At 50.0% G+C, this 15,432-nt stretch overlaps 1 protein-coding gene across 4 annotated transcripts; it reads right to left on the bottom strand.

Annotated features, from left to right (window-relative positions):
* Positions 1–591: 591 nt before the first annotated feature.
* Positions 592–14,157, bottom strand: MFSD13A (major facilitator superfamily domain containing 13A). 4 transcript variants are annotated; one of them, XM_063405418.1, is made up of 9 exons: positions 14,046–14,157; positions 8,283–8,352; positions 7,558–7,637; positions 6,294–6,743; positions 5,317–5,434; positions 4,249–4,345; positions 3,343–3,514; positions 2,603–2,796; positions 592–2,400 (listed from the first exon to the last, which is right to left on the bottom strand). In XM_063405418.1, exons 2-9 carry the CDS (start codon positions 8,286–8,288, stop codon positions 2,147–2,149), a joined length of 1,371 nt encoding a protein of 456 aa, XP_063261488.1. In that variant the 5' UTR covers positions 8,289–8,352; positions 14,046–14,157; the 3' UTR covers positions 592–2,146. The 4 variants fall into 4 exon arrangements, with proteins under 4 accessions (XP_063261488.1, XP_063261484.1, XP_063261486.1 ...); XM_063405414.1 differs by having other exon boundaries at positions 8,084–8,352; positions 14,046–14,155; XM_063405416.1 differs by having other exon boundaries at positions 8,084–8,352; positions 14,050–14,114.
* Between the last annotated feature and the right edge of the window lie 1,275 nt (positions 14,158–15,432).

Below are 15,432 nucleotides of genomic sequence, written 5' to 3' on the forward strand. Positions count from 1 at the left end.
TGTGTTCTCTTGCCTGTGCAGAATTGTTGCTGGCCAGACTCTGCAAGGAGACACCATTTTTGGTCCAGGATTGCATTCCTGGCCTGGCTTTTGTGGGAGGAGATGCCTAGGCTGCAGCCGTGGTGTCCAAATGTACTCTCCTTTACATGTGTTATCCCTGAGACTTTTGTCACTGCAGACAGATGAAAGGCTGGAACAGGGCAGCCTGGGCTGAGCAAGGGAGATGCCACTGCTGTTGTGAGAAGAGCTGGTGCTAGCCCAGGTGTTTGCAGAGAGAGCAGTGAGTACAGCTGTTCTCACTGGGTGGGCCATGGAAGGTGGCACAGTGCCCAGTGCTATGGCTGTTCCGTATTGTCCCCAGCAGCCACTGGTGTAGGAACAGGACAGTCCCAACTCTGGGGCCTTCCAAAGCAGCAGGGGTAAGTGACACCTCCCTTCAAAGGCAGGTGATCCCCTCTGCCTCCTGAAGAGACAGCCAAGCATCCGTGCAGTTTGGTGCAGAAGGAGCTGTGCCCTTGTCTGCACCCAGCCACAGCACCACATCCACCTGGCCAGGTTGGAGCCACTGGCTAGAAGAAAATCATCAAGCAATTCAGAAAAAGATCATCTTTAATTTATGAAATGGCAAATCATTCTCAAACTTGGTTAGAAGATACACAAATAACTTATGCTTGAACCAGTAAGAACTACAGCAGCCTCATGGCAGGAATGTCTTGGTCCAAGACAGAAGGCAGCCATGTCCTGAGGCAAGACGGCAGGCTGGTGGGCTGAGACCCCAGAGGGAACCTGGCACTAAACAAAGGACATCCCTCAACGTGCAACAGCTTCCAAACGCTGCCTTGCCAAGCCCCTCTCCTGCAGCAGGCAGGCACAGGCTTTGGCACATCCCTTCTGCCTGCCCCCAAACACATCACAGGGATGTGTTTGTGAGGGGTCACTCCCTTGTGTCAGGGACCCCTTTGGTGATTACCTGTCCCAGCCAAAACCAGGGAGACCAAAGCACCTACTCTCCTTGGATCCCTGGCTGCTGAAGTGATCTAACTCGGCACTGTTTCAAGCGCAGAGGAGCTGAGGTGTCTGCTCCTCCCCACAGAGGTACAATCCCAACCCTGTGACTGCCCAGTCCTGTGTCAGACAGGCTCCAAAGAGGAAATGAAGGCACAAAAGCAAGACCTGGTGTCTCCTCCAGGCTGTGCTCTCCTGCAAGAGTGGAGGGTGCCAGGCTGCTTTGCTGCATCACCTGGGATTGCCCTGGGCAGGGAGGCACTTCCAGTGTCTGGATTAGGGGTTGGTTCCCTGACCTTGCCCAGAACGGGAGGGGGCTCACGGTACAGCTGTGCTGTGTGACAACACTGAGTAGAAGGGGCTGTGGAGAGGAGAAGAGGGATAAACACATGCAATGAGATGCCCAGTGAAATGATACAGCTGAAGGCTCTGAACTCAATTCAAGCCCAACACCTTTTCCAGGCCAGCAACAACTCCCTCTACAAGGCCTCAGAGGAGGGAACCTCAGCATAAAGCAGCACACCCAGCAGATCCTGGCTGTGCAGGATATTGTCCTGGGAACAACACATGCTTAAGAGTGGATTTGGTCCAAGAACCACAGCAGTACAAGTGGGAGGGTTGTACCAGTTACTGGGAAAGGCCTTCAAGGTCCTCTCATCCCTGCTTCTGTTTGGCAATCATTCCCTTGGTCACTTGGTCCCTCAGGAGCTTCCCACTCTAATCCTTGAGACTGCAAGGTTCTATCAAGGAAGGATTCTCTGTGCAGTCTCCTCCTGCTCAGCTGGAGAGGCTGTGGCTCCCCAGAGCCATGCCCAGCACAGAGAAGTGCATTGGGGATGTGTCTGTTTCAAATACCTACAACCCAGCACCTCTTTGCTGGAATGAGCAGCTCTCTGCTCCCTGGGACAGGCTGGGATAAAATGTTCTTGCTCCTGAGATGAAGCGATCTATCTCAGGCCCCTCACATGCTCAACCTCTCTGCCTTCCCCAGTGACCACCACCTGGAATGAGTAAACATTGGCATCACAGCATTTCACAGCTGAACCGTGAACATCAGGCTCTCTCAGCCCACCATCCCTGCCCTTTGCCTGCCCTCCAGCACCAGCCTGGAACCAGCAGCATCCTGGGGGCTCAGGCACCCTTAGATTGTTTTGACCTCTGGTGTTTGGCCTTGCGTCAGGCTCTGCCGCTGAGCCTTCACCATCTGCAGCCGCTTCCCATGCAGGCTGAACTGTGACCAGCTGAGGAGCTGCAGCAGGGCACATGTGATGGGCACAAAGACGAGCAGGTAAAAGCAGCCCTGGCGAAGAGTTGGCTCCAAGGCCGTGGCAGACTCCAGCTTTGGCTGAGCACTCACCACGTTGTTCAGGGGGTTGCGCTGGAAGATGTCATAGCCTGGTGTCAGAGAAGAGTTTGTGAGAATGTGGCAGTGGGGATGGGCCTTTGTCCATTCTCTTTGAGTGACCAGCCATGGAGATGCAGAGATCAGGCACAGGTTAGCACCTGAAGAGCCCTCTGCACCTACCCAGGGCACGGCACAAGGTGCCAGACACTGAACTCACAGGTCTGCCCTGTCCTCCTCCAGGAGCATCCTTACCTGTGTACGCACAGAGCAGCCAGGTGCCGATCAGAGGGGCGAAGGTCTGGCCCGGCTTGGTGACCAGAGCCACCATCCCGAAGAGCAGGGCTGAGGCTGCCTGCTTCCGACGGTTCAGGACTAGGTCTTCGTCCACCAAGTCAGTGACCACCAGGTTGAGTAACTTACAGGTCCCTTCTGTGAACACACGGTTGCTGCAGAACAACAGGCAAAGCAATGAATAGGGCTATCAAGAAATGACAGGAAAATGTGACAGATCAGAAATAATGCAAGGGTGAAAATGGTTTCCCCACACTTGAAATAAGAATTTCAGAAGCCCTGGTTACAGGAGAGGAACACCACTATCAATAAGACTTGTACCATGCAGTGACACCTGAGATCAGTCCTGACCTGCTACACAGGCCTGGGGACAGGACACACCAGGACTGTGGCTCACAGGCACCCTCAGCACACACCGAGGGCTGTGGAGGAGAAGTTCTCAGCAGCTGGCAAAGGCAGGTGCAGGCTGCCACCAGCCCTGCTGTGACCTCCTGGATATCACTGCCTCCCTCACTCTGCGGCAGAACAGCCTGTGGATTCTGCAGTGACCTGTCCCATGTGCTGTCAGAGCTGGAAACCACATGACTTACGTATGATCCTGCCCTCTGTTCCCTGCCTTCCACTCCCCTTCTTAAAACAAGGACATTTCATTTTGCTTCCCAGGAGGCAGAAGACAGGAGAAATGACTGCTGCTTGCCTACCTGGCAATGAAGATGCAGAGGAGATACACCTGATCAGGTCCTGCCAGGAGCATGACAACACTCAGAGCCAGCTTCAGGAAGAAGAGTCCTCGCACCACAGCGTAAACCCCACAGCGGCGGCAGAGTGACAGGAAGTAGAGGTTGTTGAGATGGGGGGCAATGTAGGAAACACCTGAGCACAAAGAGGCACAAACAGCTCGATGGAGTTTCACTTTCCACCATGCCCCCAGATATGATACCAAAAGAGACAGCAAGGTTGGCTGTTCCAGCAGGACAATACAGAGTAGCCGCCCCCCCCCATACAGAAGGCTGCAGCAGATTCGTTCCATGGCTTTGTGGCACAGCACACACTTTCCTACAGAGGGAGACCTTCTTCCACCAACCTCATGGACAAGAAGGAACAAAAGACTTGCCCAGTGCCATGCAGAGGCTGCAACTCAGCCCTGAAGCAGAAATGAGAGACAGGACTGCCTGATCAGACCTGGCCTGCACAGAACCCTCCCAGGCTAACTCTAGGACCAATGCCCACATATCTGTGGCAGCAGAGAAATGGTCCATATGCTGCAGAAGGAAAGGGATAAAATTCAGGGCTGTGCTCTCTGCTGCTTCTTATCCTGGGAACACTATCTGCAGCCTCTAGTGCTCAGAGCAATACCTCTCTGGAGTCTGGTGTCCAGCGCACCAGACTTGTCCTCAGTAGAAAAGGCTCCAAGTTATATCTGTGCCCAGGAAGGACAACTGAGAGGTCCCAGGGAAATGTGGGGTGCGTGCATGTGTGAATCCTACGGCCTAGAGTCCCGCATGTGAGCACACCTCTCCCCAGATGGAGTTTGGAAAGAGTAATCCCGGACTTGGGCCAGGTCCTATGTAACTCAGCTGCTCCCTCCAGTCCCACCTGGAACTCACCAAGCAGGAAGGATCCAGTAGAGACAGAGATCTGGTCTGACAGCAGGTGCTCCAGGAACAGAGGGAAGAAGTTGCTGTTAAAATGGCAGTGAAAAACCTGTGAAGGCAGCATGCAGACAAGCTGGTCAGCAGGAATAGCAGTGAGAAAGAACAGAAAAAGCTAACAGCTCTCTGAGCTCTGTTGTCCTAGGAGCCCCATGCCAAAGGATCATGCAGGATAGGCCTGGAGTACTTCAGCAGAGCAAGACCTTGGCTGTGGCATTTCCAGCATTGCTGGCTGAGATTGCAGAGCTGCAATGCCATCAGCCATGCCCACTGTGTGCCCAAAGTCAGCCCCACTGCCCGGCTATACAGCACAGTGCTGCTGGGGCAGACAGGGCCAGCAGCTGACAGCAGTAACCACGAGGCTTTGGGGGAGACAGCGGCATGGCAGGAGGGAGGAGGCAGCGGGTAGGGGGACATTGGTAAGGCAGTGAGGCTTGAACACAAAGATGCAGACCAGCATCAAGAGCCTGCCTGAGGGGAACTGAGGGATCCCCAGGGAGCCATGACTGCAGCACACAAAGCTGGGCAGGCTGCCGGCATTTGGTAGTCATCACTGAAGAGGATGAAGAACAGAAATGGTAGAAGCCAGCTGGGAGATGGATCCAGCTGGACAGCGAGAACTGTGATGTGAGCCTCAGGAAAACGGAAAGGGAAAGGAGACTGTGCTGACAGCCACGCCAGCAAATGGCACTCCTGAACTCATCCCCTCTGTGAGCCAGGCCCTGTGCTTCTGCACCCCATATGTGCTGCATGGAGCTCAGTCAGTCCCCATAACCCAGCCTACGCTGCAGAGAGAGGAAGGAGCACCCCACAGCTTGCTCAGGAAGTATCCTCAGTCACGAACAGGGAGAGTGGCCACCAGCTGCTAAATCAGCCAGCATGTGCAGGAGGCTCCAAGAGCAAGTGAGTGCTGGAAACATCTCTGCCCTTCCTGGGGAACTCACATACTGCTGAATCACCCATCTCAAACAGCCAGAGCCAGAGCTCATCCTCTGAACTGCAGTGTGTCACTTCTGTGCCTACCTGGACAAGATTCATGCAGACAAACCAGAGGAAGTTGCGATGCCGGGAGAGCTGCTGGAGATACTCTGCCAGGGTGATCCTCTTCTCCTGGGGGACAGAGAGTTTCTCGATGTACAGCCTAAAGGAAAAGGAGGGATAAAAAGCAACCATAAATCCCTCACCCCAAGACAGAGTCTCCAGCTCTCCCCGTGTAGATGCAGAGCTGTCTCTCAGCTCCCATCCCAACCTTTTGTCTTCCTGGACCAAACAAAACAGCGGAGTCTACAACAATGATTGCTTATGGCTAGGGAGAACCACAGGCAACAGGTCTCCCAAAGAACTTGTGTCATCTTAACCGAAAATCCACATTTCTGTCCAGAAATGCATTCTCCTCTTATCAGCCATTCCACTAAACATACGTTCCTCTTCCTCTCCCGGGTCCCTGCAGTTAGCTCACCTGGCAGATCTCATTAGGATCTGCTGCTACTACAGCATAATGCTGGCAGCTCATAACAAAAGATGACAAGTGAGGCAGCCCAAGGAAGGAGCTGAATAGGGAAAATCAGCTTGGTGTGGCCTACCAACAGCCCTCTCAGGCAGCTGAAATGAGTAACACGGAGACATTCACATGTCCAACTCCATAGGGCATGGGCAGCAATTTGGTCTCATGCTCAAGCAGGAATGCTTTCATAAGCTGCTTCTGACATTTTACCACTCACAGGCCTCACTGGGTGCTCTAGATTGAACTCATTTCATGTTCCAAACACTACCATCCATATAGCAAGTTAGGCCTCTGCCTCCAGTTTGGACTAGGGCTGACACAAGACAGTTTTATTCTATTTTCAGAGGAGCTGGTGTGACAGCTGATCCTGAAAACTGTATCAACACACAAGAACCAGAGAGAACAAATTTTGCCTCATCCTGGATCTTCTCACACATTTAGTTTGCTGCACATCTATGCCAGGCCTTTGTCCCTGCTGAGAATTCATGGCCCTTACTCTTTCAGGGTTGATTCCTGGTCCCATTTCACTTTCCCATCAGCCTGAAACCGCTGGCGGAGCAGCTGCGTGGACACGGTGAAACCAACAATGGAGCAAAGGGCCAGCAGGATGCAAAATATGCGGAAGGAAAAGAAGTCCTCCTTGTTCCACACTGCATAGGACATGAAGACAGACAGGGAGCCTATGGCACTGAAGAGGGAGCAGTAGAAGTTGAGGCTAGTCCTGTCTTTTGCTGAAACAGCCAGGTCTGCAAGCAAGGCATTGTGATGGAGGTCAACCATGGTGAGAAAGCTGTCGTACATGCAAAGGCAAAGGAGGAATTGCAAACCAGGATGAGCCCAAGCAACCCAGAAAGCCAGGAAAGAAATGGCAAAGAGGGGGCCATTGTGGCTTAGTGCTCTGAGCCTCTTCAGAACTACTTCAGGGGAGGAAATCTCTGCTCCTGCCCTGCAACAGAAGAAAAAAATATATTTTAGGTACCTGGACAGAACCCTGCATGATCACATATACTTCCCTCTTCAAGAAAGTCATGTAAGTGGCATAGACACAAATACAGCTTTTGCTCAAGTAACAAACATCCACATCAGATACTGTCTTAGCTAATAGTAAATGCACTGAAAATATGGGTTTAAGAAGGCCAAAAAGAAAAGGGATTTTTTTCTCCACAGCATTTCTCTCCCTGACAGTGCTGTACTGTCTGCACTTTGCACAATGTAAATGATTTTCATGAGTTTTTACTAGTTGTAGGAAGCCACACCATGATTTTCATTAAAATGTTGACATAAATACATGAGAAATGCTAATGGCCAACAATACAGAGCTGTCTTGCCTCAGCTCCCATCATACACAGTTTGGGAACAACTGGTCTGAGGCATTCCATGTGGAAATAACTGTACTTTTCCCCCTTGTGCCTCCCAAAACCATGTACAGACACTCTCTAACACCCCATTAAGAGGCTTGCTCATATAGCAGGGGCTTGACATTTTAGATGCCCATTTTTTAGGTTGTGCACCACTCACAACTGTTAAGGGATAGGGTCACATCCACACAATAGGTGTCCGTGACTTTCTCTATACAGTCAAGTACTGAAACAACATTTATCAGCACTGAACTTCAAAGATGCCATGAAAAGGAGATATTTAAGAGTTCCATGCCCAATAAGTCATTCCCACGCCATCACTTTAAAGCTGCCAATTTGACATCATCTTCCCCAGAGACTAAACAACTTCCCAGCCTCTTCTGGAAGCAGAACTCCACTTACTGCTGTGTGCTAAGGAACACTCGGTCACTCAGCCAGCCGAACAGAGGGTCATTGAGGCTGTTCCAGATCAGAAATACTGTCTAAGAAAGAAAACAGGACAGTGAAACAAACCACAGGACAGCTCCATTCTGTCACCAAAGCAAGCGGTGCTGAGCTGGCACGGTGAGCCACCAGCAGGAACTGTCCCAGCACCCTCCCTGCCCCATCAGTGCTGTATAAAGCCCCTGTTTGGGGCAACTGGCAGTAAGGCCAGTGGTTTTCACTGCCTGTGAAACACCACAAGGTCCCCAGAGGAAAGGCAGTCTTAAGAACTAAGTCTCTGCATTTTCTGTCCCAGCTTGTTCTATTTTTATAGAAGTGGGAAAAACTGAAAAGCCCAAGTTAGCACTTGGAAGGCTCCCTTGCTCCCTCTCCTAAAGGGAACACTGCTGTTATAATTAACAGTTTTCACATTTATAGCAAGGAGCAGTCTTGGTTTCAGAGTTTCCTACTTAAAGAGCACAGAAGCGGTTGGAAAAAAACTAACCTCTCCTATCCAAAAGGACAGTTTATCAATCTTGTAAACAGAGACGAAGGTGTCCACATAGTACAGGAGAAACACGTTGTGCAAAATGGAAACAAAGAGCGACAGAGACCCATAGATCACTGCAGTGGGCAAATGGAAAAGACAAGCCAGCAGTCGCAGCCCCATGTTGGTGCACTCGGTGTTCAGCTCCTTTGATCACCTCCATTTCAGGTGAGATGTCTTCTCCCAACACCTACTACATCTTTGTTGGGGCCAATCCATTGCTGCTCCTGCAGGAGAGAGAAAATAAATAAAATAGAATGAAAACAGATTCATTTTCTTAAATGAAGTAAAAGGTGAGTCACGTTCATTGGTAAATCTTTGTCTGCAGAGATCAGAATTTATATTGTTTTGAGGAGCTGCTACAAAGTGGATTGGAGGGGATTTAAGAGACTAGAAGCTGTCTGCTGCACTGAAGCTGTTTCATTAAGCTGAAGCCAGGCTGTGGGCTCCTGGGAGTGCAACTGTCTCCTCCTGAGCAGCCTGCCCTGTCCTTTACCCTGTAATGTTCTTTGTTATCCAGCAAGTAGACGATTAATCCAGCTCTTTAAAGGCAAGGTCAAAGGAGGAATCAAGCTAGATAGCTGCAAACAACAAAGCAGCCTTCAGAAAACACACCTAGTCACCGGTATTTTTGGGTACTAATGTAAATTTTTACCCAAATAAAAATGAGAACAGCTGTGATGTAACCTTACATGTAGACAATGCTTTCCCCAAGCAGTCACAACTGACAGCACCTGGGCTGGCTCAGACAGGAGTTATTTATGGCGAGCAGTGCTGCTGCTTTGTGGCATGAAGAGACACGACCAGAACACAACTGCAGCAGGCATGCTGCCATCATGCAATAAAAGTGACCAGAAGTGCCTTAGCAGTTGTCCAGCTTGTCTTGGAATAGCCTAAATCTTAGGACCATACTCTGAAATAAAGATGCTTTGGCTGGACAGCAACATACACAGAAGTAAAACATGTGGACACAGCAGCCTTAGACCAGAACAAGCTGCTGTATGTTCACAAGGGGCCGAGTGTGAGAGGAGGACTCCTCACACCTGCACTGACTGGAGCTCATAGCCAGGAGGTGGGGCCAGAAATGTTCTCTTGTGCTTTTCAGGCTGAGCTCTCTCTTACACTAATGTTGCTACAGACCTAAGGCAAAACACAAGGCACTTATGTTGAGACATAAGGGTTTCTTAAATCAGCACAAGTCAGCTCCTCCAGCCCATGCCATCATGAGAAGCCCTGTTCACAGCACACACACAGGAAGGGTGACAACAAGGTTGTTATCATGGCACTGTCAAAAACAAGATAAAGGGCTGTGTGTCACTCCTGTTTCAGCCCTCCAGGGTCTGCATTCACCCAACTCAGACAAATCACGGAGGCTTCACAATGTGGGATAAGACTGAACATATAAGAAATAGGAATCTATGCACCACACCAGCCTCTTGGGCTTGCAACACCAGCTGCAGCAAGATCAAGCAGGAAATCAAGCAGAAGAATAAACGTCTGGGTATGAAACCTGATGAAACGCCAGTCCCATTCAGCATTTCCCTGAAGCCTTGAGTCTGACCACATCTAGGCAAGATTAGAAAAGCAAAAAGCAAAAATAACCATCTGCTCTGTCTCGGCCAAGGAATTCCTCATAACTAGTTCAGAAGAAGCAGGAACAGCATTTGTTCCAATCAATTACATCACTAGATTGAAACTGCACCTCAGTTCCACTCCCAGCCAAAGCACTAGCCCTCAACTGGATCCAACTGCAGAGCCCTTGTGGAGCTCAGACACCATTCTGCATCCCTGCCAGGCCAAAACCCATGGCCAGAAAAAAGGAAGACACTTGGAAGGGAATTCAGCCAGACAATGAACCTTTATAGACTCAATTAAAGACAGACAAGCCTCAAGGGAGAATTTAATTTTGTATGGTCGAACATTGGAAAGGAATCAAGATGCATAAGGACAAAGGTTAAGAAGAAGGGAGAGTTAAGACAACTGTCCCAGAGGTAAGTCCTCTGTCTCTCACCAAAAGCCCTCTGTGGAAGGCTCACTGAAGAGCAGATGAAGACACCAGAGTGCTGGGTCCCTTCATGGAAGTGTCAGGACACAAGAACTGGGAACACTCACTGTAACTAGCAGGAAGTCAGCTTAAAGCATACAAAAATATTTCTTTACCTGGCAGGTAGGAAACATCTGACATTCACTATCAAAGGATATTAGAGAGCTGGGCAGCAGGTTCAAAGGATTAGACAAATTCACGGGAAAACAGCTGTACACAAACTACTAAAGGGAACAAGGCAGGAAATCCCCTCTAGCTGCCCCAAGCCAGCTGTGCACACTGGATGTGGACAAGTGGAAAGGCCACAAATGGTGCCCAGACTCATGTGCTCTCTCCCTAAACAGCATCTCCTGCTGCCACTGTGGGGCAGGATATGAGGAGAGACAAACCAACAGTGTGACCCACTAGGGTGATTCTTATCCTGGGCTTGCCTTTACTATCCAAAACCTGTGTGAAAGCAGAGCCTGGTCAAACCTTGGTCTTAGTGCTGCACTTCATTCTGTCCCCATCCAAAAAGTGCTTCACGGAGCACATGTTGCACAAACCACAACTACTGAAGTTTCCAGAGACACCTCATTTTGTCATATAAATGCTACAGCTCTGTTCAAAGAGGATGAAGTTCCACTTCCTTTCTTTCTGCTCCCTCATCACTCCCTCACAGATGTGCAACCTCTCCAGCCAGCTGATACTTGCAAGTGATGTCACTTTTGCTAGGATAGCCATTAGGTCATTTGACAGATATTTTTTCCCTCCTCATCTGCAAATGTGCAGTTAAAAAGAAACAAATCACAGTTGTCTGTAAAAAGCAGATTTTACTTCTACACCCAAAGCACTGTGTTATTGCCACAGTGGTATTTTCATAACCTTTTCCTTGGGATGGAGAATTACTCATGGAGTATGTCAGAACTTTTCAACATGCGGCTGTAAGAAGTAATGGGAAAAGAAGCTGCAGGAGGGAATAGCTATCATTCATTCACGCCGAGCCTTTAACACACTCATAAAGCAACAAGCTCATAAATTAAAAAGCAATGCGTCTTTATTTGAGAAACTTCCTCCTTCGCATTTGACATGTGGCTCCTGCCAGTGACGTTCACAGATCTTATCTTCCTGAGGAGGATGTTGGAATACTGGCTACCAGGAAAGCACTGCTTTTTGAGAGTGCTGGCATACAGCTGTGTCTGGAACACACCACAGCTTGGGGCTCACACATCTGCTCTGACTTCCTAGCCAGCTCACAGCTGGATTCACGAGTCCTCATGTCCCATGGTGATTTGGCAATGCTCTGGCCTTCCAACAAGGCTGAGCTCCAGCCTTCCACAGCTGAAGCCACTTGTACTGAGCCAGCAGCAGAGCCATACATGTGAATCTTGGCTCCAGCCAGCCTTTTAAGCAGGGCCAGATGGTTTTTATGTGCTGAAGTTGTCACTCAGCAACCTGAAACAGCCATCTGCAGACCTGACTGCAGTATCAGGATGACTGTCATATTCATTCTCCCCTGTGTAGGTAATGCAGACCAGAATATCACAAATAATACTTCAGGATATGTCTGTGCTTGCTTCAGCTGCCACTACACTGCCTCTGCTGTGTATTCTGGGTTATGAGGGGCTTACTAACAGAGGGCCAAATACACCAGCTCTGTATCTCTACAATTGCTACACAATAAATCCACCCAGCAGCTGGAAAAACCACTTGAGGGGAAACCCTATTTATAAACATTTGTCACAGCCAAACAGGACTGGGCTGGTGGCGGTCCAGCCCCATTCACAGGGAAGCTGAGCTGGAGCTGCACCTGTGAAAGAGTTGATGCCCTGTGACCTGACCCAGCAAAACGCCTGGTTTTGTGCACATCAATTCTTCCCAGAGCCTGCAAGTGACAGTCACGGATGTCTTTGTCTGGCCTGGGTTATCTGTCAGTGATGAGCCCATTTTGGGAGCACAGACCAGGTTCTGCACATTCCTTCCCTCCCACACATGGTACCCAGGACACCTCCATGACACACAACATCTCAGAGGGTGTTCACCCCACGATGCTACCTGGATACTGGCAGAACTCTGTCAGTAAAACGAGAAATCCCTCCACAGAGCTATTTGAATGAATGAAACCAAAAGAGCACCCATTGAAGCAAACAACAACAACAACAAACCTCCCAAAAATCTTATTTCTGTCCCAGGAAAGCTCCTTCCTAGATACACACATCACAAAATTTAGGCTCCTCTGACTAAACTTTGAATATAACTCCAAGGCTCTCAGTTTCTCCAGCGCATACTTCTCCTGAAACCCTCCTAACACCCTCAGATAATCCCTTAGTAACAAGGACTGGAGGGAACGCAAAACACAGTCCTGTGTGAAACATGTACGAACACCCCAAAAGCAGGCTCCCAGCAGCCTGGTATCCGTTGAGTGAAGCAATGAAACCTTTGAAACCACCTGGATCAGGAAGGGAAACATGACTGGAAGAGGTTATGAGGGCGTTTCCCAGTACTGTTTACCAATTCAACAATCACTGATGACTGTGCATCATGAGGTTAAGTAATACCCTTATTACAAAGCGATCATGTGCTTCCATCACTCCTGCTGAGTTCATACACAGCAAACACAACTGCCACACAGACAATTAACACCTTGAACCAGCTGCTAGCTTCCATGGTGCTCCAGCTGAGCAATCTTCTCAATCAGATCTCATTCCCTAACAAGAACACAAGAAGACAAGCTGTCAATATAGACAACTGGGCAGATCTCATAGCCTTGGAGCTTGGCAAGGCTTTTACCTTAACAAAACTGAACATCCTATGTCTAAAGAAGTAATTGGTTTAGAGTGTAAAGGAAGTGAGTTGGATGTATTAAAAAACTTGTTCCTGTTCATTTGCTGTCAATATAAGCACTAATCCTGTAATGGACGTCACAACACTAGGATGGGAATCATTGCCAGGTAACTCTGGCCTCAAATTACAAAACTACAAGTAAATTTGAAATCATCATTGAAAACAAGCTACAAGAGTTGGTTCAAAGGAGCTACAAGAGGGGATTACTGTCTGTTGTTTGTTAAGACTTAACAGGAAATTCCAGGTGAGAAGCAACTTTAGCCACTTTGCCAAGTGCACCAGGAGTTTCTGCTACCCAGATTTCCAGGAACAGGGAGTCTCTTCACCTATGCAAACCTCCCAAAGCCACTGCCCCTCTGCAGGGCCCCAGCTGCAGCCACAAGGCCACACTGACAGGGGCACAGGGAGCCAGGCGATCCCTGCGGAGTCAGGCTGGAGACGGGGACACCACGACTCTGGACGTGGCCAGGTAGCGCTGCCATCCCCTGTGTCCGTGCCGAAGGGAGGCCTGGCAGCCCTGCCTGAGGAAGGGGAGGCCGGAGGCACTGCTATCTTTCCCTAACGGGTTCTCCAGAGACATTGCCATCCTTCCCTGGTGGGATCTCCCGCGGGCTCCATGGCAGCGGGCTGAAGACGGCCAGGCGAGGGGAAGGCGTAAAAAGGGACACCAGAGATCCGCGGCACACTCCGGGAGAAGAGGGCAATGCCAGAGCCGCCTCTCGTTGGCGGGAGGCAGACCTCACCGGCTCCAAGACTGAGCCCCATACCCACGGGCACTGGCACCAGGGAGCGACGGCACCCCCCGGGCCAAAGTGGGATCATCCATGATAACACACGGAGGTATCCGCCAGGGTTCTACCACTACAGGGAAGGGGGAAGCCCCTACCCCGCAAAGGCGCCCCCACTCGGGGGTAGTGTCTCTCCCACCCTACCCGAAGCACCTTACTGAGCGGACGAGGGGTCCATCACCCCACTATACTACAGGCAGGGAGACAAACCGGGGCCAGCGATAAGGCGGGAGAAACGCCCGCCCGCCGCCTCGGCGCCTCCTACCTGCGTCCGGTACCGGCGCTCCCCCGCCGCTCCGCCGTCGCACGGCGCGGCCGCGCAAGCGCGCCCTGCCAGCCCCGCCCCGCGGCCATTCTGCGTCCTGGCAAGTGAAGCTGCCGGCACCTCCCGGCAGCCATCGCGTGTGAGGTCTCCCGGCTCCCTGATTTGCATATCCCCGCCCCCGGCCGCACGAGCCGCTCTGGTCCGGCGCCACCTCTATGGTCAGTCCGCCCGTCGCCATGGAAACGCGGCCTGGCCGGGGACGCCGGCGCTTGGCAGTCCACCCGCCACCCCAGCCCCTAAGCCACTAAACCATATCACCCAGTGTCAGATCCAGAGGCCACTTGAAAACCTCCAGCGATGGCAACTCCACCACCTGGGCAACCAATTCCAATGCCTGATCATTTGAACAGTGGGAAAAAAAATCTAATATTTAGTCTCAATCTCCACTGTCCCAGCTTGAGGCCATTTCCTCTGCCTCATCACAATCTCCTGTCAGGGTTTGTAGAGAGCGATGGTGTCCCCTCTGAGCCTCCTCCAAAGAGCGTGTGCCAAGCTGCAGAATGACATAGCGGAAACAAAAATATATACACGGTTGCTTGAGCAGGTGGGCAGTAATCCAGCAAATATCCTGTCTCTGGTTTTAGTAATCAGTGACTTACATTTCTCTCCCACAATTAATTTCCATTCATCCTGTGTATTTCAGAAAATAGGGACTATAATTGTCCATTATGATTTAAGATCTCTCTGTGGCCCTTTCTCTCAAAGAAGCAACTCCTATGTTCAGCATATGCATCACCTTCTGTCTCTCACTGCAACAGTTGCTTTCACTCAGCTGTTCTCGAATTTCACCAGGGGAAATTTCACCACGAAAAATTCAGGCAAAAGCCAATTGCTATGTATAGAAAGGTATTATTGCACCCTATTACTTTCCAATGTTTTTGCATATTAGACTTACTTGTAGCTCCTTAAGCAGGTCATTTTTTTAAATTCCTAGAAGCCAGACAACTAACAGTAATAAACATGGTTTGTAATTAAAGAGTGATTTGTAGGTATTTAGCTTCAGCTATTGACATCACCTGCAGCAGAACAAGGCATAAGGCACTAATGAAAGACTCATTTAGTTTGGAAAAGACCTCTAAGATCACGGAATCATTAAGCATCTGAAGGAGCTGCACTGCTCCTGCTGTTGTGCTGGGTGATGATGAGATGACCTTACAGACGGAGTCACCCATTTCAAACTCCTGTGGAGATTTCTGTATGTAAAGATCCACCATAGTGCAGGTGCTTACAATAAGGTAGTGCTGATGGAGCCACTGATATGGCTTCTTACTTAATTACCCTCTGGATGAGCTGAGAGTACAAATACCAGCATAGTTGTGGTTGAGTG

Source organism: Prinia subflava, chromosome 9 (genome assembly GCF_021018805.1).
Source record: "Prinia subflava isolate CZ2003 ecotype Zambia chromosome 9, Cam_Psub_1.2, whole genome shotgun sequence".
NCBI lineage: Eukaryota > Metazoa > Chordata > Aves > Passeriformes > Cisticolidae > Prinia > Prinia subflava.